The sequence below is a fragment of the Podarcis liolepis genome (genome assembly GCF_965112155.1).
Source record: "Podarcis liolepis genome assembly, chromosome: 10".
Lineage (NCBI taxonomy): Eukaryota > Metazoa > Chordata > Lepidosauria > Squamata > Lacertidae > Podarcis > Podarcis liolepis.
In genome coordinates this window covers 3,126,330-3,150,699 of record NC_139562.1, presented here as the reverse complement: position 1 = coordinate 3,150,699, position 24,370 = coordinate 3,126,330, and the positions used below count along the sequence as shown (strand labels likewise).

At 46.9% G+C, this 24,370-nt stretch overlaps 3 protein-coding genes across 3 annotated transcripts; all 3 read right to left on the bottom strand.

Moving 5' to 3' along the window:
- Positions 1 to 3,076: 3,076 nt before the first annotated feature.
- On the bottom strand, positions 3,077 to 4,026 carry LOC310686975 (olfactory receptor 5V1-like; the record flags this gene model as incomplete). Its single annotated transcript, XM_083461561.1, has 1 exon — positions 3,077 to 4,026. One exon carries the CDS (start codon positions 4,024 to 4,026, stop codon positions 3,091 to 3,093), a length of 936 nt encoding a protein of 311 aa, XP_083317687.1. The 3' UTR covers positions 3,077 to 3,090.
- Positions 4,027 to 8,081: 4,055 nt separating this feature from the next.
- Positions 8,082 to 10,306, bottom strand: LOC310686966 (olfactory receptor 1f45-like). The gene is made up of 2 exons (XM_083461547.1): positions 10,252 to 10,306; positions 8,082 to 9,051 (listed from the first exon to the last, which is right to left on the bottom strand). The coding sequence occupies exons 1-2, from the start codon at positions 10,256 to 10,258 to the stop codon at positions 8,096 to 8,098; spliced, it is 963 nt and encodes a 320-aa protein (XP_083317673.1). The 5' UTR covers positions 10,259 to 10,306; the 3' UTR covers positions 8,082 to 8,095.
- A 3,851-nt stretch (positions 10,307 to 14,157) lies between these two features.
- Positions 14,158 to 19,994, bottom strand: LOC310688159 (olfactory receptor 2A12-like; the record flags this gene model as incomplete). Its single annotated transcript, XM_083464282.1, has 2 exons — positions 14,158 to 15,037; positions 19,039 to 19,994. 2 exons carry the CDS (start codon positions 19,992 to 19,994, stop codon positions 14,158 to 14,160), a joined length of 1,836 nt encoding a protein of 611 aa, XP_083320408.1.
- Between the last annotated feature and the right edge of the window lie 4,376 nt (positions 19,995 to 24,370).

The window sequence follows — 24,370 nt, the reverse complement described above, 5'->3', positions numbered from 1 at the left end:
CAGCTGTAAATCAGACAGCCTGCACTCTGAACCCATTTCCCAGATTGCTTTCTCCCTTTTTCTTTGATTCATTAAACCACCCTGCACAATGTTAGACAAAAGCCAGTTTAAAATCTGCATGCTTTTCAACAAACTGGTGCCTAAAGATGAGCGATTCCTCCCTCAATCCCCATTGCAAATGAAACCTTTCTTGGGTCTGGGGGCCAATTCATGGGTCCCTCCCTTTCTCTGCTCCTCACCTGGCATCTTCCTGCCGAATGAACTCAGAGGGAAGCTGTGGCTGCTCCTGGAAGGCTGTAGAGAGCGTTGGTTCCAGATGCTGCTCCTGCTTCCAGGTCACCCAGCGAGGAGAGCCAGGCAGAAGGATCCCCGGGCCAGAGATGGAAGAAGGAGAGAGAGAGACTAGGTGGGTTTTAAGGTCTCCACCTTTCACCTTGGACTCATGTTCTGCCAAAGAAAGGTCCCAAGTTATGGCTGGCCTCCCCACCAGAGACACTCAAACAAGGCTGTGTCCTGCCTGCATCCTGTGGGTCCAACTCTGTCAGGGAAAAGGGCTGTTCTTGAGTGTTTGAGGAGCCCCTGAATGATGTGCATTTGCATCACAAGGAAGAAAGATGAAGCAGCGCAGGGAAAGACATCTCTCCCCCGGGGTTTTTTTGTCTTGGTAGAAAACATTGGTGCCAAGGGTGCAGGGTGGGACCCGAGGGGATCAGGGAATAGCTATGTTCAAAGCAGAAAAGAGCAGGGGAGAAATTCAAGTCAGCTTGCATTTAAAGCCACACCTCCCCAAATTTTGCAATGCAGATTTCCAGCCAAATCATGTGTGCAGAAAATGGACGGACTGGGGCAAAGGATGGAATGTGTTGCCCCAAATGACATACAATAAAAGTGCTATTTTAGGGAATACGGTCTTGCGAAAATGGGCATATTAAGCCAAACCGCACACCAAACTGTGTATATTTGTTGTTGTTGAGTCATTTAGTCGTGTCCACCTCTTCGTGACCCCCTGGACCAGAGCACGCCAGGCACTCCTGTCTTCCACTGCCTCCCACAGTTTGGTCAAACTCATGCTGGTAGCTTCGAGAACACTGTCCAACCATCTCGTCCTCTGTCGTCCCCTTCTCCTTGGGCCCTCCATCTTTCCCAACATCAGGGTCTTTTCCAGGGAGTCTTCTCTTGACATACAAGAAAAGTGCTATTTTAGGGAATACGGTATTGCAAAAATGTGCATATTAAGCAAAACCAAACTGTGTATACTGTTTAAAACTGTTTAAAACTTTTTTAAAAGTCACAACGTGATTAAAGAGTCATTACAGGGTGTGAGAGAGAATGTAGATGAGCCGCTTTAGAACTTTGGTTGCTTCCAGACTGCTGCTATTTTGGGAGAGGAGACTGAGTGACGCACCAGCATTTTCAGGTTGTACGTTTAAACTTTGTTTGAGAAACACCCCAGCAATCAATTTTTGGGAATGAGGTAAGGGATAAGGAAATGTGCTGGAAAATGTGGGGTAGCCGTTTCTTGAGACAACATCAGTTAGCAATTTCTGAACGTTTTACATATGTTCTGATTTTATTTTTGATTGTATTTTTTCATCACAGAACATTTGTTGCTGTGGGTTCCTTTGGGACGGAAGGGCAGGATATGCACTTAATAAAATATATAAATGTCATATGACTGCAAACCAATCCAAAGGAACGTTCGATCCACAGCCACTGTCAGCCAATCTCCCCACAGTCTTTTGTGCAAACAAATCAGGATCAGAGCTCAGAAAAGGGGATGGAAATCACCTGAGTTCGAAAAGGCACAGAACAGTGACTCCCAAAGTGGGAGATATTGACCCTTCAGGAGGATCAGTGGGATTTTTTACGGGGCTGACAAGAGGCAAGGGAGTGGAAGGGGGGGACACCTGGAGGTGTAAACAGCTATCAGACTTTGAAAAGCTGGCATCACAACATCAGGTCCAGCAATTCTGTTGAATTACTTAAACTAAATAACCTTAATTGATTTGGGAATAAATTCAACCACCCAAGGAAGACTAACCCAACAGGTAAAGGAGTGCTGGAACAGATGTTTGAATAATGAGGAGTAGGCTATAAATCTTAAATAATCTAAAGGGGGCGGAATTCCATGCAAAATTATATATGGAAATAAATACATATATCTTGCCAGATACATGAACATGTATGAGGTCATCAAGCTCCACAGGCTGTGTGTGTGTGTATAATTTTTATTGGTTTTACATATAATCACATTACGTAACATCATACCCTCTTATTTTATCTCTTTGGCTCAACTGAGCCTAATGACTTCCTCCCGTCTGATGGTTTACAAACTTTAAACTTTGCATCTTTACATTTCGCTTCATTTCCTATCCTAGTTATATCATTACCTAAAATATTATATTACTCAACCTGAATAGGCAGCAATTTCATCTTACAAATCTTCAGATAACCCTGCTAATGATGTTAACTGCTTACAGTTGTCTTTCAAATATAATATAAATTTATTCCAGTCTTTTTGGAACGCTTGGTCTCGCTGGTTCCGGATTCTTCCCGTCAGTTTTGCCAGTTCTGCAAAGTCCATCATCTTCATTTGCCACTTTTCTTTTGTTGGTAACTCCTGTTGTTTCCATCTTTGGGCTAACAAAATTCTTACCACAGTTGTTGCACATAAGAAAAATTTTTCGTTGCATATAAGAACAATTTTTTTATCTTGTCTTGATATCTCTCTACCCACTATACCCAGTAAGAAAGCTTCTGGTTTTTTAACAAAAGTGTTTTTAAACATTTTCTTTAGCTCATTATATATCAAGCTCCAAAGGTGGCATGGTCCTCTATTGGCAGCCATGCCAACTGAAGCAAGATGTTTCATCTCTCAAAGAATTTATAAAAGAGTGGAGTCAGTTTTAAGACGTCACCATCCAAACACTTTGCTTGGAGGCATGTTGGATGAGCCTTGGATTAGGAGAGAGCAAGGTCTTCTTGGTAATGGCACCTGCCCTGTGGAACGCTCTCCCACCAGGTGTCAAAGAGAAAAACAACTACCAGACTTTTAGAAGACACTGTGGTATAGAGCAGCAGAAATGTGATTCAAACTGTCCTCTGGCAGTTCAGAACCTTCCTCAGGCCTTCCTTCACCTCCTTGTTGCGGAGGCTGTAGATGATGGGGTTCAGCATGGGGGTGACGATGCAATACATTGTGGAGATCAGGGTGTCTATCTCCAGAGAGTAGCCGGCGCTTGGGCGGTTGTAGTTCACCAATTCATTTCCAACGCAGAGAGTGACCACAACCAAGTGTGAGCCACAGGTGGAGAAGGCTTTCCTCCTGCCAGTGTTGGAGCGGATCTTCAGAATGGAGGCCAAGATGTAGAAATAGGAGAAGATGATGAAGAGCAAGGGACCCAGGCCCACAAACATGCTGGTGATGTGAGTAGCCAGTTCATTGATGCTCGTATCACTGCAGGCGATTTTCAACAGCGGGGGCACATCGCAAAAGATTTGCGGAATCTGGTTGGCTCCACAGAAGCGAAGCTTGGAGGCGAAGGCAGTGTGAATTGCTGAGTCCAGGAAGCCCCAGACCCAGGAGGCCACAGCGAGATGGATGCACAGCCTGTTCCTCATGAGACGGCTGTAGTGCAATGGCTGGCAAATGGCGGCATAGCGGTCATAGGCCATGACGGCCAACAGGGCAGGCTCACACCCAGCAAAGCCAATCAGAAAGAAAGCTTGTGCCAGGCACTGGTTGTAGGAGATGGTGTGACTCTGGCGCAGGAAGTTCACCAGGATCTTTGGCACGACGACAGAAGAAACACAAATGTCCAAGCAAGAGAGGTGACTGAGGAAGAAGTACATGGGGCTGTGAAGGCGGGAATCCATCAGGACCACGATTAATATCATGAGGTTGCCTGTGAGAATGGCCAAATAGGCAGCTAGGAAGACCAAGAAGAGGGGAGCTTGGTCGCTCGGGGCTCTGGAGAGACCCAAGAAGATAAACTCCCCAACCTGTGTTTGATTCTCTGCATCCATGAGGAAGGAAAGAGGAGGATCTGAGAAGAGAGAAAAGTGAAGTTGAGGGAAGCCCAGTAGTAGTCATCCTGCTATAAACAGATATCTGACCCACCCAACGTTCTTTTTCATGTGTTCCAGATCCACACCATACCTTTAAAAGACAGTTGGAGTGCATGGTTTCTTGCTTTACAGAAACAATGGCAGAAGTTCAAGTGGAGTGGAGGGAGAAAGGGACCAAAATCGTGGGTTTTAATAATGGCAGAGGTTTGAAGAAAGCAGGCATGGAGAGACACTGAGGGGGTTTTGTTTTAACAAAAGCAAGCAAGCAAATTTCTACAAGCAGAAAGAGAGACTGGTAGAACACAGAACTGAACACCAGAAACCTCGCACCACAGAGCGTTTCGAAGCTCCCTTTTCTCTGTGCTCAACCCTTCTTTTAAATTGCCACCTCCCTTGGCAGGATTTTAAGAAGCATAATATCACTCTGGGCTGGGGTTGGGGGGGGCATGGTATTAGATTCAGCCCACATTTAAAGGAAAACCTTCCTAATTTGCACTTGCTGAAACAATATGGAACTCAGAACTCAGGCACTGGTTGAAATTCACACTCCCCTGGATTTGGCAATGCAGTTCTCCATTCAAGTAGCGTGTACACAATGCATATCCTGGGGTTAAGTGAGCATATAAATACACATCACGGTGCAAATAACATAGAGAGAGGGGGGGTTATGTTGCAGGGAATTTCTTTGCAAAAATCTGCATATTAGGTAAAATTGCAAAACAAAAATGTATATATTGGGAGAACTTTGCACCAAAATGCTGATGAATCTTCATGTGGGGTTGAAGGAAACGATTCCCAAACTGCTGTGCAAATATGAGAAATTGAGAGATTTGCCCATCCTTACTCTGGACGGAGTGAATCCAACCCAAGCAGGTTGCTTAACACCGTGAGAATTTCGAAGCTTTGCTGTCCTGCATGGAAGATTGCATCGCTTTGTGGCCACCTCTAAATCAGAGAGCCTGCACTATTAACCCATTTCCCAGATTGCTTACTCCCTTTTCTTTGATTCATTTAACCACCCTGCACAGTGTTAGACAACAGCCAGTTTAAAATCTGCATGGTTTTCAACAAACTGGTGCCTACAGATGAGCGATTCCTCCCTCAATCCCCATTGCAAACGAAACCTTTCTTGGGTCTGGGGGCCAATTCATGGGTCCCTCCCTTTCTCTGCTCCTCACCTGGCATCTTCCTGCCGAATGAACTCAGAGGGAAGCTGTGGCTCCTCCTGGGAGGCTGTAGAGAGTGTTGGTTTCAGATGCTGCTCCTGCTTCCAGGTCACCCAGAGAGGAGAGCCAGGCAGAAGGATCCCCGGGCCAGAGATGGAAGAAGGAGAGAGAGAGACTAGGTGGGTTTTAAGGTCTCCACCTTTCACCTTGGACTCATGTTCTGCCAAAGAAAGGTCCCAAGTTATGGCTGGCCTCCCCACCAGAGACCCTCAAACAAGGCTGTGTCCTGCCTGCATCCTGTGGGTCCAGCTCTGTCAGAGAAGAGGGCTGTTCTTGAGTGTTTGAGGAGCCCTGAATTGTGTGCATTTGCGTCACAAGGAAGAAAGATGAAGCAGCGCAGGGAAAGACATCTCTCCCCCGGGGTTTTTTTGTCTTGGTAGAAAACATTGGTGCCAAGGGTGCAGGGTGGGACCCGAGGGGTCAGGGAATAGCTGTGTTCAAAGCAGAAAAGAGCAGGGGAGAAATTCAAGTCAGCTTGCATTTAAATCCACACCTCCCCAAATTTTGCAATGCAGCTTTCCAGTCAAATCATGTGTGCAAAAAATGGACGGACTGGGGCAAAGGATGGAATGTGTTGCCCCAAATGACATAGAATAAAAGTGCTATTTTAGGGAATACGGTCTTGCGAAAATGGGCATATTAAGCCAAACCGCACACCAAACTGTGTATATTTGTTGTTGTTTAGTCATTTAGTCATGTCCGCCTCTTCGTGACCCCCTGGACCAGAGCACGCCAGGCCCTCCTGTCTTCCACTGTCTCCCACAGTTTGGTCAAACTCATGCTGGTAGCTTCGAGAACACTGTCCCACCATCTCATCCTCTGTCGTCCCCTTCTCCTTGGGCCCTCCATCTTTCCCAACATCAGGGTCTTTTCCAGGGAGTCTTCTCTTGACATACAAGAAACGTGCTATTTTAGGGAATATGGTATTGCAAAAATGTGCATATTAAGCAAAACCAAACTGTGTATACTGTTTAAAACTGTTTAAAACTTTTTTTAAAGTCACAACGTGATTAAAGAGTCATTACAGGGTGTGAGAGAGAATGTAGATGAGCCGCTTTAGAACTTTGGTTGCTTCCAGACTGCTGCTATTTTGGGAGAGGAGACTGAGTGACGCACCAGCATTTTCAGGTTGTACGTTTAAACTTTGTTTGAGAAACACCCCAGCAATCAATTTTTGGGAATGAGGTAAGGGATAAGGAAATGTGCTGGAAAATGTGGGGTAGCCGTTTCTTGAGACAACATCAGTTAGCAATTTCTGAATGTTTTACATATGTGCTTATTTTATTTTTAATTGTATTTTTTCATCACAGAACATTTGTTGCTGTGGGTTCCTTTGGGACGGAAGGGCAGGATATGCACTTAATAAAATATATAAATGTCATATGACTGCAAACCAATCCAAAGGAACGTTCGATCCACAGCCACTGTCAGCCAATCTCCCCACAGTCTTTTGTGCAAACAAATCAGGATCAGAGCTCAGAAAAGGGGATGGAAATCACCTGAGTTCGAAAAGGCACAGAACAGTGACTCCCAAAGTGGGAGATATTGACCCTTCAGGAGGATCAGTGGGATTTTTTACGGGGCTGACAAGAGGCAAGGGAGTGGAAGGGGGGGACACCTGGAGGTGTAAACAGCTATCAGACTTTGAAAAGCTGGCATCACAACATCAGGTCCAGCAATTCTGTTGAATTACTTAAACTAAATAACCTTAATTGATTTGGGAATAAATTCAACCACCCAAGGAAGACTAACCCAACAGGTAAAGGAGTGCTGGAACAGATGTTTGAATAATGAGGAGTAGGCTATAAATCTTAAATAATCTAAAGGGGGCGGAATTCCATGCAAAATTATATATGGAAATAAATACATATATCTTGCCAGATACATGAACATGTATGAGGTCATCAAGCTCCACAGGCTGTGTGTGTGTGTATAATTTTTATTGGTTTTACATATAATCACATTACGTAACATCATACCCTCTTATTTTATCTCTTTGGCTCAACTGAGCCTAATGACTTCCTCCCGTCTGATGGTTTACAAACTTTAAACTTTGCATCTTTACATTTCGCTTCATTTCCTATCCTAGTTATATCATTACCTAAAATATTATATTACTCAACCTGAATAGGCAGCAATTTCATCTTACAAATCTTCAGATAACCCTGCTAATGATGTTAACTGCTTACAGTTGTCTTTCAAATATAATATAAATTTATTCCAGTCTTTTTGGAACGCTTGGTCTCGCTGGTTCCGGATTCTTCCCGTCAGTTTTGCCAGTTCTGCAAAGTCCATCATCTTCATTTGCCACTTTTCTTTTGTTGGTAACTCCTGTTGTTTCCATCTTTGGGCTAACAAAATTCTTACCACAGTTGTTGCACATAAGAAAAATTTTTCGTTGCATATAAGAACAATTTTTTTATCTTGTCTTGATATCTCTCTACCCACTATACCCAGTAAGAAAGCTTCTGGTTTTTTAACAAAAGTGTTTTTAAACATTTTCTTTAGCTCATTATATATCAAGCTCCAAAGGTGGCATGGTCCTCTATTGGCAGCCATGCCAACTGAAGCAAGATGTTTCATCTCTCAAAGAATTTATAAAAGAGTGGAGTCAGTTTTAAGACGTCACCATCCAAACACTTTGCTTGGAGGCATGTTGGATGAGCCTTGGATTAGGAGAGAGCAAGGTCTTCTTGGTAATGGCACCTGCCCTGTGGAACGCTCTCCCACCAGGTGTCAAAGAGAAAAACAACTACCAGACTTTTAGAAGACACTGTGGTATAGAGCAGCAGAAATGTGATTCAAACTGTCCTCTGGCAGTTCAGAACCTTCCTCAGGCCTTCCTTCACCTCCTTGTTGCGGAGGCTGTAGATGATGGGGTTCAGCATGGGGGTGACGATGCAATACATTGTGGAGATCAGGGTGTCTATCTCCAGAGAGTAGCCGGCGCTTGGGCGGTTGTAGTTCACCAATTCATTTCCGACGCAGAGAGTGACCACAACCAAGTGTGAGCCACAGGTGGAGAAGGCTTTCCTCCTGCCAGTGTTGGAGCGGATCTTCAGAATGGAGGCCAAGATGTAGAAATAGGAGAAGATGATGAAGAGCAAGGGACCCAGGCCCACAAACATGCTGGTGATGTGAGTAGCCAGTTCATTGATGCTCGTATCACTGCAGGCGATTTTCAACAGCGGGGGCACATCGCAAAAGATTTGCGGAATCTGGTTGGCTCCACAGAAGCGAAGCTTGGAGGCCAAGGCAGCGTGAATCGCTGAGTCCAGGAAGCCCCAGATCCAGGAGGCCACAGCGAGAGAGATGCACAGCCTGTTCCTCATGAGACGGCTGTAGTGCAATGGCTGGCAAATGGCGGCATAGCGGTCATAGGCCATGACGGCCAACAGGGCAGGCTCACACCCAGCAAAGCCAATCAGAAAGAAAGCTTGTGCCAGGCACTGGTTGTAGGAGATGGTGTGACTCTGACGCAGGAAGTTCACCAGGATCTTTGGCACGACAACAGAAGAAACACAAATGTCCAAGCAAGAGAGGTGACTGAGGAAAAAGTACATGGGGCTGTGAAGGCGGGAATCCATCAGGACCACGATTAATATCATGAGGTTGCCTGTGAGAATGGCCAAATAGGCAGCTAGGAAGACCAAGAAGAGGGGAGCTTGGTCGCTCGGGGCTCTGGAGAGACCCAAGAAGATAAACTGCCCAACCTGTGTTTGATTCTCTGCATCCATGAGGAAGGAAAGAGGAGGATCTGAGAAGAGAGAAAAGTGAAGTTGAGGGAAGCCCAGTAGTAGTCATCCTGCTATAAACAGATATCTGACCCACCCAACGTTCTTTTTCATGTGTTCCAGATCCACACCATACCTTTAAAAGACAGTTGGAGTGCATGGTTTCTTGCTTTACAGAAACAATGGCAGAAGTTAAAGTGGAGTGGAGGGAGAAAGGGACCAAAATCGTGGGTTTTAATAATGGCAGAGGTTTGAACAAAGCAGGCATGGAGAGACACTGAGGGGTTTTTGTTTTAACAAAAGCAAGCAAGCAAATTTCTACAAGCAGAAATAGAGACTGGTAGACCACAGAATGGAACACCAGAAACCTCGCACCACAGAGTGTTTTGCAGCTCCCTTTTCTCTGTGCTCAACCCTTCTTTTAAATTGCCACCTCCCTTGGCAGGATTTTAAGAAGGATAATATCACTCTGGGGTAGGCTTGGGGGGGCATGGTATTAGATTCAGCCCACATTTAAAGGAAAACCTTCCTAATCTGAACTTGCTGAAGCAATATGAAACTCAAAACTCAGGCACTGGTTGAAATTCACACTCCCCTGGATTTGGCAATACAGTTCTCCATTCAAGTAACATGTACACAATGCATATCCTGGGTTAAGTGAGCATATAAAGACACATCACGGTGCAAATAACATAGAGAGAGAGGGGGGTTATGTTGCAGGGAATTTCTTTGCAAAAATCTGCATATTAGGTAAAATTGCAAAACAAAACACTATATATTGGGAGAACTTTGCACCAAAATGCTGATGAATCTCCATGTAGGGTTGAAGGAAATGATTCTCAAACTGCTGTGCAAATATGAGAAATTGAGAGATTTGCCCAGCCCTTCTCTGGACGGAGTGAATCCAACCCAAGCAGGTTGCTTAACACCGTGAGCATTTCGAAGCTTTGCTGTCCTGCATGGAAGATTGCATCGCTTTGTGGCCAGCTGTAAATCAGACAGCCTGCACTATTAACCCATTTCCCAGATTGCTTTCTCCCTTTTTCTTTGATTCATTTAACCACCCTGCACAGTGTTAGACAACAGCCAGTTTAAAATCTGCATGCTTTTCAACAAACTGGTGCCTACAGATGAGCGATTCCTCCCTCAACCCCCATTGCAAACAAAACCTTTCTTGGGTCTGGGGGCCAATTCACGGCTCCCTCCCTTTCTCTGATCCTCACCTGGCATCTTCCTGCCGAATGAACTCAGAGGGAAGCTGTGGCTGCTCCTGGAAGGCTGTAGAGAGCGTTGGTTCCAGATGCTGCTCTTGCTTCCAGGTCACCCAGCGAGGAGAGTCAGGCAGAAGGATCCCCGGTCCAGAGATGGAAGAAGGAGAGAGAGAGACTAGGTGGGTTTTAAGGTCTCCACCTTTCACCTTGGACTCATGTTCTGCCAAAGAAAGGTCCCAAGTTATGGCTGGCCTCCCCACCAGAGACCCTCAAAGAAGGCTGTGTCCTGTCTGCATCCTGTGGGTCCAACTCTGTCAGGGAAGAGGGCTGTTCTTGAGTGTTTGAGGAGCCCCTGAATGATGTGCATTTGCATCACAAGGAAGAAAGATGAAGCAGCGCAGGGAAAGACATCTCTCCCCCGGGGTTTTTTTGTCTTGGTAGAAAACATTGGTGCCAAGGGTGCAGGGTGGGACCCGAGAGGATCAGGGAATAGCTATGTTCAAAGGAGAAATGGGTGAATCTTAGAGCAGGGGAGAAATTCAAGTTAGCTTGCGTTTAAATCCACACCTCCCCAAATTTTGCAATGCAGCTTTCCAGTCAAATCATCAGGTCCAGCAATTCTGTTGAATTACTTAAACTAAATAACCTTAATTGACTTGGGAGTAAATTTAACCAGCTGAGAAAGGGTGACCCAACAGGTCAAAGAGTGCTGGAATAGATGTTTGAATAATGAAGAGTAGGCTATAAATCTTAAATAATTTAAAGGTGCGGGAATTCCATGCAAAATTATATATGGAAATAAATACAGTGGTACCTTGGGTTAAGTACTTAACCCAATTTGTTCCGGAGGTCTGTTCTTAACCTGGAACTGTTCTTAACCTGAAGCATCACTTTAGGTAATGGGGCCTCCTGCTGCAACCGTGTCGCCGGAGCACAATTTCTGTTCTCATCCTGAAGGAAAGTTCTGAACCCAAGGTACTATTTCTGGGTTAGCGGAGTCTGTAACATGAAGTGTATGTAACCTGAAGCGTATGTAACCTGAGGTACCACTGTACATATATTTTGCCATATACATGAACATGTAAGAGGTCATCAAGCAACACAGTTGGCATGGTCCTCTATTGGCAGCAACATCAACTGCAGCAAGGTGTTTCATCTCTCAAAGAATTTATCAAAGAGTGAAGCCAGTTATAAAAACTTCATGGTTTTACGATGTCACCATCCAAACACTTTACTTGATGGCATGTTGGATGAGCCTCGGATTAGGAGAAAGGAAGTTGTCTCACTAAGCAAACACCACTTCTCCTTCTTCCCCACTCTCTCCAACCTGAAATGTTTGCTCTGGTAGGAGTGAACTTCAATGATTGATGTAGCAGCTACAATGTGGACCCTGACAGCTGGTGTGGGGACATTCAGTTGGGGAATCTGCTGCTGCTTTCAGGAGATCCGGTGAGGAAAGCCAGGTGGGAGGATCCCAGGAGCAGAGTGTCGGCATGCAGAGGGCTGGATGGCCAGCTGGCTAGCCCCGGCTGAGCCTTCCCCTTCCAGCTATCCTGCTGTGGAGACCATCACCTCTGCCCTGACATAAATCAGCAACCCGGGCTTCTGAGCCAGGGCACACTATCAGCAGATCGACCTGCGCACACAGAATAGGCGTGAGGCTTGTGGAAGCATACTACAACTACAGATTTATTAAGCATAAATCAGGACAAAGAAACATATCGTCTCTCTCTCATGTCGTCTCAGGGAGAACAGCCAAAAGCAAAAGCTACACACACAACAGAAGTTCCCAGCGAGCTGTGCCAGAATGTAAACAGACATTTGACACACAACAATTCCACACGTCTGCTGCTTAAGGTGGAATGGAAATGTCAACTGCTGCTTCCAGGTGATCCGGTGAGGAGAGCCAGGTGGGAGGATCTCAGGGCCAGAGAAGGTGGGCGGGGAGTAGAGAGGGTTGTTGTGTTGCAAGGCCCACCTTGTCAGGAGAAAATACAGACCGGTCCTGGCACTCATGTTGCAAGGGGTTGCACTAGATAACTCTTGGGACACCTTCCAACTCTATGAGTCTGCCCAAAGAAAGGTCCCAGATTATGGCTGCCCCTCTGTGCTAAAGATATTGTCATATCCCTTAAGGAAGAAAGATGAAAAAGCCCAGAAAAAGTCATCTCTCCCCCCCCCCCCCAACAGAAGAGGTTGGAAGCAATGTTGTAGGGTGGGGCCTCTTAAGTATAATTGGTTTAATTGCCACAGAAATCATAGAATCATAGAATCATAGAGTTGGAAGAGACCACAAGGGCCATCGAGTCCAACCCCCTGCCAAGCAGGAAACACCATCAGAGCACTCCTGACATATGGTTGTCAAGCCTCTGCTTAAAGGCCTCCAAAGTAGGAGACTCCGCCACACTCCTTGGCAGCAAATTCCACTGTCAAACAGCTCTTACTGTCAGGAAGTTCTTCCTAATGCTTAGGTGGAATCTTCTTTCTTGTAGTTTGGATCCATTGCTCCGTGTCCGCTTCTCTGGAGCAGCAGAAAACAACCTTTCTCCCTCCTCTATGTGACATCCTTTTATATATTTGAACATGGCTATCATATCACCCCTTAACCTCCTCTTCTCCAGGCTAAACATGCCCAGCTCCCTTAGCCGTTCCTCATAAGGCATCGTTTCCAGGCCTTTGACCATTTTGGTTGCCCTCCTCTGGACACGTTCCAGTTTGTCAGTGTCCTTCTTGAATTGTGGTGCCCAGAACTGGACACAGTACTCCAGGTGAGGTCTGACCAGAGCAGAATACAGTGGCACTATTACTTCCCTTGATCTAGATGCTATACACCTATTGATGAGGCCCAGAATTGCATTGGCTTTTTTAGCTGCCGCGTCACACTGTTGGCTCATGTCAAGTTTGTGGTCAACCAAGACTCCTAGATCCTTTTCACATGTACTGCTCTCAAGCCAGGTGTCACCCATCTTGTATTTGTGCCTCTCATTTCATTTCATTGGGAAATGCCTGTGTATTAATGAAGGTTTAAAATGGAAAAATGGCTAAATATGTCTTGCTAACATGGGGTTTTTCCACAGTAGTTTTTTAAGGGACTCTAAGCTCCTAAATGTGCTAATAATTACCTGTTGGTTGTTTTACTCTAAACTGTGTGTAACCTTTGATCATGTGATGAAGCTATGGAGTTGCAAATCCGCCTTCTTGAAAGCACGGTGGCTGTTTCTATGAATGCCGCAGAGAATTAAAAGGACATAAATGGGTCTCCAAGAGCTGCACAGTCTAAGGCCAATGGAGACTGAAATGCAGGCTGTAAGGGAGAAACACAGTTTGGATTTTTGGAATTAGGTTGTATTTCTAAGATGTTTCATGGGACACAAAGCACTGCTGACTGAAATCACTATTGCTGAAATTTACCTAGGAAGGGAAGCCTAGAGCAACCCTAGCAATTCCTATTGGCTTGACGCCGCAGAGCCATCAAAGCTGCCCTCTGCTGCCACCTGCTAGAGTCTCCAACAAACACACCTTTTCCTTATCATCTCCCTATGTTCTATCTCTCAAAAAACTAACAAAACAATGGAGCCAGTGGAAAAAATGTTCCTGGTTTCAAGATGCTACCATTGCCCCACTCCAAACACTGTAACCGGAGAGCTGTTAGATGACATTTCCTAGCCTTGGACTGGAAGCAAAGGAGGTGCCTCACTAAGCAAAGCCCACCTACCCTTCCTCCCTCTCTTCCCACCCTAGCATTCCAGTCATGCCTCGGAAGGTGTTATCCACCCATAATATTAAGGAAGGTCTCTCTCATTGGATTTGTCAGTGTCTACAGTTTCTCCCTCTTCATTAATTCCCTCTCATCAATTTCACTGTTCCAGCAGACATGTTCCAGCGAGACCCTGCAATATAGACAGCCAGAAATGACATTCAAACTGTCCTCCGGCAGTTCAGAACCTTCCCCAGGGCTTCCTTCACCTCCTTGTTGCGGAGGCTGTAGATAAGGGGGTTCAGCATGGGGGTGACGATGCAGAACATCGCGGAGATCAGTGTGTCTATCTCCAGAGAGTAGCCGGTGCTTGGGCGGTTGTAGTTTAGGAATCCATTTCCGACACAGAGGGTGACCACAACCAAGTGTGAAGCACAGGTGGAGAAGGCTTTCCTCCTGCCAGTGTTGGAGTGAATCTTCAGAATGGAGGCCAAGATGTAGAAATAGGAGAAGATGATGAAGAGGAAGGGGCTCAGGCCCACAAAGATGCTGGTGATGTGAGTGGCCAATTCATTGATGCTCGTATCACTGCAGGCGATCTTCAACAGTGGAGGCACATCGCAAAAGATTTGCGGAATCTGGTTGGCTCCACAGAAGCGAAGCTTGGAGGCCAAGGCAGTGTGAATCGCTGAGTCCAGGAAGCCCCAGACCCAGGAGGCCACAGCGAGATGGATGCACAGCCTGTTCCTCATGAGACGGCTGTAGTGCAATGGCTGGCAAATGGCGGCATAGCGGTCATAGGCCATGACGGCCAACAGGGCAGGCTCACACCCAGCAAAGCCAATCAGAAAGAAAGCTTGTGCCAGGCACTGGTTGTAGGAGATGGTGTGACTCTGACGCAGGAAGTTCACCAGGATCTTTGGCACAACGACAGAAGAAACACAAATGTCCAAGCAAGAGAGGTGACTGAGGAAGAAGTACATGGGGCTGTGAAGGTGGGAATCCATCAGGACCACAATTAATATCATGAGGTTGCCCGTGACGATGGCCAAATAGGCAGCTAGGAAGACCAAGAAGAGGGAGACTTGGTCGCCTGGGGCTCTGGAGAGACCCAAGAAGATAAACTCCCCAACCTGTGTTTGATTCTCTGTGTCCATGAAGAAGAAAAGAGGGGGATCTGAGGAGAGATAAATGCGGCGTTGAGGGAAGTTAAAAGGCTTCAGGGGTCACTCTGCTATAGAAAGATATCTGTACTATCAAGTTCAATTCAGAAGAAGATTCCCCCCCTCCATTCTCATTTGCATTCCCCAGTGTTTATTTCAAAAATAATACCAAGAGGCAACTATACTTCCCCCCCTTCAAATGTCTCCTCAAATGCACCATTTTGGTAAAACCCTAAATCCACATGTCTCTTATCTCCAACCGAAACAAGGAGGTGCATTCGGGTTGCCTTGAACCATCCTGGCGTCCTTTTCCAAGTCTAAAACTTAGGGGTGAGGATGGGGGGGAAAGAGGGGTGACTCTGGTATTGTCCTGGGCCAGGAGTAAGCTTCACCTGCTGAACAGCAGCCTGGAGGGGGAGATGGTAGAGTGACTCCACCTGCACCTGATCAGCCTTCCAGGTCACAGAGGAGAAGGCACTGATGAGAACCAGCTGGCTTCAGCCTTCTTAAGCAGAACTTCCAGCAGCACTTAGATCTGGCAAACTCCAGCCCTCCAGATGTTTGGGATTACAATTCCCATCATCCCTGACCACTGGTCCTGTTAGCTAGGGATGATAGGAATTGTAGTCCCAAACATCTGGAGGGCCGGAGTTTGTCTGTGCCTGACTTAGATGCTGGAAACAGTGCCTGTGGTTCCCGGCCATACTTTGCTGCTTCCTGCTCTCTGTCTGGACTCTTGGCTTCATGGTCATCCCTGACCTCTGGCTCACCTGACTATGTTGATTGCTGTTTGCCCGACCCTCAGAACAGACTGGACTTTGTATGCCAAGCATAACTCAGAGACTCTTCTGGTTTTATTTTTTATTTTTGGCCACACACTCCACCAAGCTCTACATGCTGTTGTCTGGCAACAGGAGTATGACAGATATCCATTAGACAATTTCAACTCCCACTGATTTCAGTGGAATAATTAAACATGCCAATCTTTCACTAGAAAGTTCAGTACGATCCCCTGTGTGAATGGACTCAGTGGCAAAACTCAATAAAAAAGATTTTTTTAAAAAAATACCACATTGACACTGGTGGCTTAAAGCTCTATTATGCTCGTTTTGTTAATGAGTACTTGCATATGCTTAGCTGCTAACTATGAATTTAAAAAGAGCAAATAAATGGAAGGATGCTGCAGGGACCAGGAGGGGCTTGTTTGCTGGTGCCCCCACCAATTACCACTCTCTGGGTGGTCATCTGGGAGTCCCCACGGCTCCAAAGTCCAGCCCGAGCTGCACAACTGACTCTGGCTGGCAGCAGCTCTCAGGGTTGGGCACAGAGGCGAGGACTTTCCCCCTGCCTGGTACCCAAGATGCTTTAAATTGGAGATGCCCAAAAGGTTGACCCAATGACATTCTGCTTGCAATGCAGCTGCTCTGGCAATGAGCTCCAGTCCCTCTTTGAACTTCTCTCTCCCTTCTCATTTCATGGTAACACATTCCTTGCATTGCCCTCAATCAAAGAAGACTCCAGTCTTTTGGAAGGTGGGTAAATGACAGCCAGGCAACTCACCGTTTCTTGCTAACTAGTTAGCTGCTGATGGCTGGCCAACTCTGGATTCCTTCTCCTCCTCACCTTGGGAAATGGAGACCTTGAACTTCCGTTTACCCTGGGAAGAAGATACATTAAGGCCCTAATTTCCCACCACTAGGAGTTCTGAATACAACCAGTTGTGAGGAGGCAGCTTGGGCAAATGTGACACCAAGGAAGGGCCTTGAAGATCTCATGGTGACACCAGGGCCCATGTGAGCAAACTTCTCTGCTGTCTGCCTTGTGGCTTGCTGGCTGTCTTTCCTTGTAGGGCAGCAATTGTTGCCTTGTGTGTTGACCATGGGGATATCTGTGCACCCAGAATCCACAGAGAGGAAGGCTGCAGCTGCAGTGAATCAAAATGTCCCATGGGGGTAGGATTTTTTTGCAGGGATGATAGAGCCAAGCACAATGGATGGTGTCCTTTAATTGGGGCACCCTTAATTGCTGGTAGGGAGTGGGCAGGAGGCCAGCAGTAACCTCAGAGCTATCAAGTCATGTTATGGAAAGTGTGTCCTCCTGGTGAGATTTAAATTCCCTTTGAGACTCATTTTCACCATTGGAGCTCCTGTGTGGATGTTGTTAAGCCAGGTGAGAAAGCAAGGAAGGAAGAGCTATGGGGAAATTAATATTCTATCTCTCACCTGCCAGCCACCAAAGTTGTAGGCAGTTAGGACAAAGAGGAGGAGACTCTAGTGACCGTGGCTAGTAAGAATGTGGAAGCAGTAGCCAACGCAGGACGTGTGGAAGGGCACAGCTTTTGGGAGGCTGCCAGGGTCCTGGGCTGTGCCTGGACCAGAGAGGAAGAGAGTCTTCTTCCATGGAGGAGGTCCAGACATTAAGGGCTCTCCCATGGAAGATGGAGCAAGTTTGTTTACTCCTGCGCTGGAGGGTGGGACTAAAACCCAAGGCTTCAATTACAAGAAAGGAGATTCTGACTCAACATCAGGAAGAGCTTTCTGATGACAAGAACTGCCTAACAGTGGAAGGGACTCCCTTGGAAGGTGGTGGGCTCTCCTTCCTTGGAGGTTTCTAAGCAGAGGTTGGATGGCCATCTGTCATGGATGCTTTCACTGAGATTCCGGCATTGCAGAGGGGTGGACGAGAGGACCCTTGGGGTCCCTTCCAACTCTATGGTTCTGTGCTTCTGTGTGAGGCTACTCTCAAGGCTGCTCTGGAGGCTGCAGGTTGCAGCAGCTAAGCTGCTTGTGGGGGCAAACTCCCACCAGCAAGGAACATTTTGTCTGAGGCCACCTTATCCCTTATAGTCCCAGGAGGTCACCATGTTCTGCAGAAGAGGCTATCTTTGAAGTCCCTGAAATATCCAAAGCTTAGTCCATGGCAGTTTGGAGCAGTGCCTTCAGAGTGGCTGCTCCTGTTTTGTGTAGTATGAATTGTTGTTGTTGTTGTTATTTACACCCCAGCCATTCTGGGCAGCTCCCAACAGAATATTAAAAGCACGATAAAACACCAAACATTATAAACTTCCCTAAACAAGGCTACCTTCAAGTGTCTTCTAAAAGTCAAATAGTTGTTTATTTCTTTGACATCTGATGGGAGGGCATTCCACAGGGTGGGTGCCACTACTGAGAAGGCCCTGCTGCTGGTACAACATCCGTGTTCAGTTGGGGCAGATGCCCCTTATTTGTATTTTCTGGAAACAGCTGAAGATACTCTTCTTCTGGCAAGCTTCTTCACACAGTTGGGGAAGGGTCCTGCAGATTTACACTTGCTCATGAATCTACCAATCCCACCTCTTCCCACCCACCCAACTCACCGCAACAGAGTTCAAGATTTGGCTTAGCTCAGCATCCAAGCACAATGCACAAGCACTGGTGGTTTTGCTTGTGTATTTGTTTTTTATTGACAATATTTATTTGCCACCCAACAACAACATTTTCTGGGTCACTTACATTAAAAAGAAACACAGCTGTGAGCAACAAAATATAAAGCTTTAGTCATAACAAAAGCTGTCAGCGGCAGCGGAAAATAAATGAAGATTTTAAAATGAAGAGTATTTTCCAAGATTCTCTGGGGAAATAAAATGGGTTTATCTGTTTATATTAGCTGGCCCCAAAGGCCTGATGAGTATCTTTGTCTAGAACAATTTCAAATAAAACCCAAGTTTTCTTGGACTAACTCCCTCTCACCCCACATGCTTCTGTCTCCCCTGCTGCCCCTCTTGTTTGTCTCCTTCCACTAAGGAGTTAACCAAGGAGTCTGGAAGGCCGGTAGCCTAGTGAGAACCACAGACTGAGGGAATCTAACACCTCCTTTCACACCCTGTTTTTGGGGCCACTGGGCTTTGCAGGGAAGACAGCTGGCACCTTCTCCTTCCCTCCCGCTCACCTGCGCTCTCACTGCTTGCGAGAGGAAGTGCAGAACTTCCTCTGGCTTTCCAGAACCTTCCTCAGGGCGCCCTTCACCTCCTTGTTTCGGAGGCTGTAGATGAGCGGGTTCAGCATAGGGGTGATGATGCAATACATGGTGGAGAGCAGGGTGTCTATCTCCAGAGAGTAACCTGCGCTGGGGCGGTAGTAGTTCACCAGTCCATTTCCGAAGTAGAGGACAACCACTATCATGTGGGAGGTGCAGGTGGAGAAGGCCTTGCGCCGCCCGGTGTTGGAGCGGATCCGCAAGATGGAAGCCAAGATGTAGACGTAGGAGATGACGACTACCAGGAATGGGCTCAGGCCCACAAAGATGGTGGCTACCTGAATGACAATTTCGTTGAGGCTCTTGTTCCCACAGGCGATTTTCAGCAGCGGCGGGAGGTCGCAGAAGATATGGTGGATCTGGAAGGCCCCGCAGAAGTGTAAAGTGGAGGCCAAGGCTGCGTGGACCACTGAGTCCAAGAAGCCTGAGACCCAGATGGTGGTGGCTAGCTGCACGCACACACGCGGGCTCATGAGGTGCGAGTAACGCAAAGGCTGGCAAATGGCGGCATAGCGATCGTATGCCATGGCGGCCAACAGCCAGCACTCAGAACCTGAGAAAGCCATCAGGAAGAACATCTGGACCAGGCACGGGTGGTAGGAGATGGTGTGGCGGCGGCGGCGGAGGTTTGCCAAAATGCTGGGGACAGTGACGGAGGAGTAGCAAACGTCCATGCAAGACAAATGGCTGAGGAAGAAGTACATGGGGCTATGAAGGTGGGGATCCAGCAGGATCAGGCCGACTATGGTGAGGTTCCCCAACAGGGTGACCAAGTAGATCACCAAGAACACCAGGAACAGGTAGGTCTGACCATGCGTGATCCCGGAGAAGCCCAGAAGAACAAACTCCGTCACCTGGGTCCAGTTGCTGCTGCCAGCCATGGGAAATTATCTGTAGAGATAATTATCTGCGGAGATTATCTGTAGAGAAAGAAGGATGGAGTTTGAGGGAAAGGCTGCTAGGCAGAAAAGGGAAAGAGAGGAAGTTCCTGAATTGCAGGGAGTTAGACTAGAGGACCTTTGGGGGACCCTTTACAATGCTACAGTTCTGTGATTCTATGATCGTAAGTGGTCTTCTACCCACTCAGACCATTGATCCATTTAATTCAGTGTTGTTGTTGATTAAACTTCTTAGTCTCTTGTCACCTGAATGTCTCCAAGTGACTTATGGCAAAGGAAAATTATACAATACATAATACCATGTGGAAAAGGGGGGGGGGAGTCATATTATATATTGATATTTCACTTGCAATTCTATTGGAGGGGAGGGAAACCAGCCATATAAACAGGAGGAGCGTCTCCACCCCCATCGTTCAGCGCGGACACTGAGGTCCAGCTCCAAGGTCCTTCTGGCGGTTCCCTTCCTGTGAGAAACCAAGTTACAGGGAACCAGGCAGAGGGCCTTCTCGGTGGTGGCACCCGCCCTGTGGAACGCCCTCCCAACTGATGTCAAATTGACGAACAACTACCAGACTTTTAGAAGACATCTGAAGGCAGCCCTGTTTAAGGAAGCTTTTAATGTTTGATGCACTATTGTCTTTTAATATTTTGTTGGAGGCTGCCCAGGGTGGCTGGGGAAACCCAGCCAGATGGGTGGGGTATAAATAAATTATTATTATTATTATTATTATTATTATTATTATTATTATTTCCCTGACCACATGCAAATAATAAACTAAGTAACACTCTGACCCACTAATAAGCAAATGAACCTCCATCTTCCCCTAGTCCAAAAATCATTCACATCGAACTAATGGTTTTTCTCCTTTAACCTCCCCACCCAATAGTCTGGTGTCAAGGCCAGCTGTTACAAATCAGTGGTGGGTGGATTAGGGTTCTCCAGGGATGGTCGGACGTCTCTCCTCTCCCTTCAAGGGGGAACGGGAACAACCCTGCTTGGGTGAATCAGGGGTGCTGTTGGAGACATCCCCAACTGGCTGGTGGCCGTGACATTTCCTCTCCACTCCCAGACTTCTCATCTCTAGCCTTCAGAACCTGCCTTGGTCAGGAAAGGAAGGCGGAGAGGAGCCTGGAATGAGAAGCACCACAAGCAAGCTGATGTCTCCTCCTCTTTCTTGGAAGAGGCAACACAATGAACCTTTTGTTCTGCTTTGAGGATGTGGAGAAGCCAATGGGATGTGGTGGTTATAGTGTTCTGACTAGGGCTGAAGACATAATCATAGAATTGGGGAGTTGGAATGGACCCCAAGGGAGAGAGCAGGGTGTCCTGGAGAACGGAGGACTGAGAGGGGGGTCTGAGAGCCTTCTCCAAATATCTGAATATGGAAGGGGGAGCAAACTTGTTTTCTGCTGCTCCAGAGGGGAGGATCCAAATTACAGTAAGCCCACAACTTATGGGCATTTAATTTGTGTGCATTAGGCTTTACGCACATGACCCAAAATCACAAAAATAAATAAAAAGGGTGTGGAAAGAAGGGGGGAGGTTCCCAGGGAACAAATGACCTTGGCAATTCCACTATTTATTGGACGCAGCGTGTTTTGACTATATGTGATTTTGGCTTCTGGTGCAATTCCCAGACTGTAACCCCCACATAGGCTTTGGGCTCACTGTAGAAGAAAGGAGATTCCAATTAAACATTGGGAAGAATTATTTGACAGTAAAAGCCGTTCAATAGTGGAAGGGGCTCTCTCAGAGGGCGGTGGACTCTCCTTTCGTGGAGGTTTTTAAGCAGAGGGGTGCTTTAGCTGAGATTGTTGCATTGCTGGAGATTGGACAAGATGACTTTGGCAGGGCCACTTTTGCTGTGACACTTCTAGTTGGAAGAGACTGGAAATCAGGTGGGGGCAGCAAGATGATCTCTTGCGGTGTGCTGTCTGCTGAAGAAAGAGGGCTTGTTCGCCTCCACTTCTATTCTGCTTCTATATTTGCTGATGAAGCAAATGTTTCAGAGACCAGAGACCAGGTCTGAGTCAGTATAAGGCAGCTTCATGTAGTCTTATATGTTCCATAGCTACTATGTTATGGCATGGAGACAGTAACTCCATGGTAGTTTCTCTCTCCAGTAACCTCCCATTCCAAAGAAAGTCAACCATATGTGAACATTGCACTCCCAAATATCTCACTGCTCAGGGATTGGGATGTGAAGCCCAGAATTATAAACTCCTTTGTGCATTGAAAAGTGTGGATTGGATAAGATTTGGGGGAGGGGCGGTGGTGGGGGGATAAATCTCTTGCTGTGTCAGCTCCATACATAGGTAAAGGGTAAAGGGTCTCTTGACCATTAGGTCCAGTCGCAGCCGACTCTGGGGTTGCAGCTCTCATCTCGCTTTATTGGCCGAGGGAGCCGGCGTACAGTTTCCGGGTCATGAGGCCAGCATGACTAAGCCACTTCTGGAGAAGCAGAGCAGCGCACGGAAACGCCATTTACCTTCCAGCTGGAGTGGTGCCTATTTATCTACTTGCACTTTGATGTGCTTTCAAACTGCTAGGTTGGCAGGAGCAGGGACTGAGCAACAGGAGCTCACCCAATCGCGGGGATTCAAACCACCGACCTTCTGATTGGCAAGTCCTAGGCTCTGTGGTTTAACCCACAGTGCACACCCGCATCCCTAGCCCCATATATATTGTCCCATAAATGAATTTTTTATTTAATGCATTTATAACCCACCTTTTTCTGCAACATTCAGAGAAGTGCAAATTTCGGCGGCTAGCAGAGTTCTTGTTCTTGTATCATTTCAGCAAGTGTGAATGGGGCAGATTCGCGTTCAAATGCAGACCAGACTGAATTGCTTCCCCATCCCCAGTCCTCTCTGTGTCCTGTGAAGCTACTAACCTGGAGGCCCCCCCACCGGGAGCCCAGTGAGGCTGGGCGCTTGCTCCTGCCCCCGTCAGGATGCTCAGCTCCAGGTCGTCCTTCCCCTTCAACCTCGGGCTTCTTCTGCACCAGCCTTTCCCTGCACCTGCCTGCTCCACCTTCACGGGGCCAGAGCACACTGGCATCCGAGTGGCAAGAGAGGGCCTGCCATCGGGGCTCTGGAAGGGAGATTCCTGCTTCCCAGGTGAGCCACGGATGAGCCAGGTGACTCCCTCTGCGTTGCATCCAACTAGCGGATCCCAGGCAGGGAGAGAGGAGTTATGCCCAGGTGAGACCCAAGGGATGCTCCCACTGCAACTGCAACACGCAAGTTAACAAGGAGGGTTGGGAAAAGAAAGCCACTCTCCCCGGGGGGGTCTATGGAAGCCAAGAGGAATGGAGCAATGGGAGTCCCATCGGAGGAATTGCTCAGCGGCTAGATGTTGATTTACACACTTGACGTATTCCTACCCACCTTTTAATTCAAAGAATGCATAAAGGGAATATGGAATGTTGGATGTGTCATTGAAAATTCTACTCAATATAGATCCAGGGTAGATTCCAATGTATAGTTAGCCGAGTAAAAACTTGAACACGTTGCAGGATTCCCCGAAAATAGACCAGAGGCAATTGTATTTCACTCAGCAGAGCTTTACTGCTACTGAAGGCAAATGAGCATCATGGTCACAAAGCCCAAACATTCAGGATTGGCACTGACCATAAGAAATCCAGTTGCAGCAGACTTAACTTAAACTTAGAACATCTTAGAATAAGTCTAAACCTTAACACTAAGTACAAAACACCACACCAGACAGAAAGAGAGACAGGAAGGGAGAAAAGTGAAACCAGGCTCCCTCTGGCCTTATTATTATAGTCAGCGTGATAAGAGAACCAGTTTAAGCCAGCTGTACTCAGCTTCTCTGAAGGAATAAGCCAAACATTACAAACCTTCTGCTTGCTTCTTTCACACAGAGAAGCTTCCAGAACCCTCTTGAATTAACGAGAATAGGATCAATGCTTTCTGCACTAAGAAATGCAAACTGACAGGACGGCCATCTGTTGTGCATGCAAGAAATTGGCCTTAACTCTTCTTCTGGTACCTTGGAAAATGCCTTGCCAAGTCCAACTGCCACTTCCTTTGTATGTATTGCAAATCCCTCTCCACACACACTCCAATCTTACAGGCTGGAGAAGATGAGCCGTGGGCTTAATCCTGCAGGTTTTCTTATGTTCTTACCTCCGGGTCAGCCTGGTGCACAAGAGACTCTGCTCAGCAGGTTGAAGTAACAGCTAGGTAAAGGTAAAGGACCCCTGGACGGATGAGTCCAGTCAAAGGCGACTGTGGGGTTGGGGCGCTCATCTCACTTTCAGGCTGAGGGAGCCGGCGTTTGTCCACAGACAGCTTTCTGGGTCATGTGGCCATCAGGACTAAACTGCTTCTGT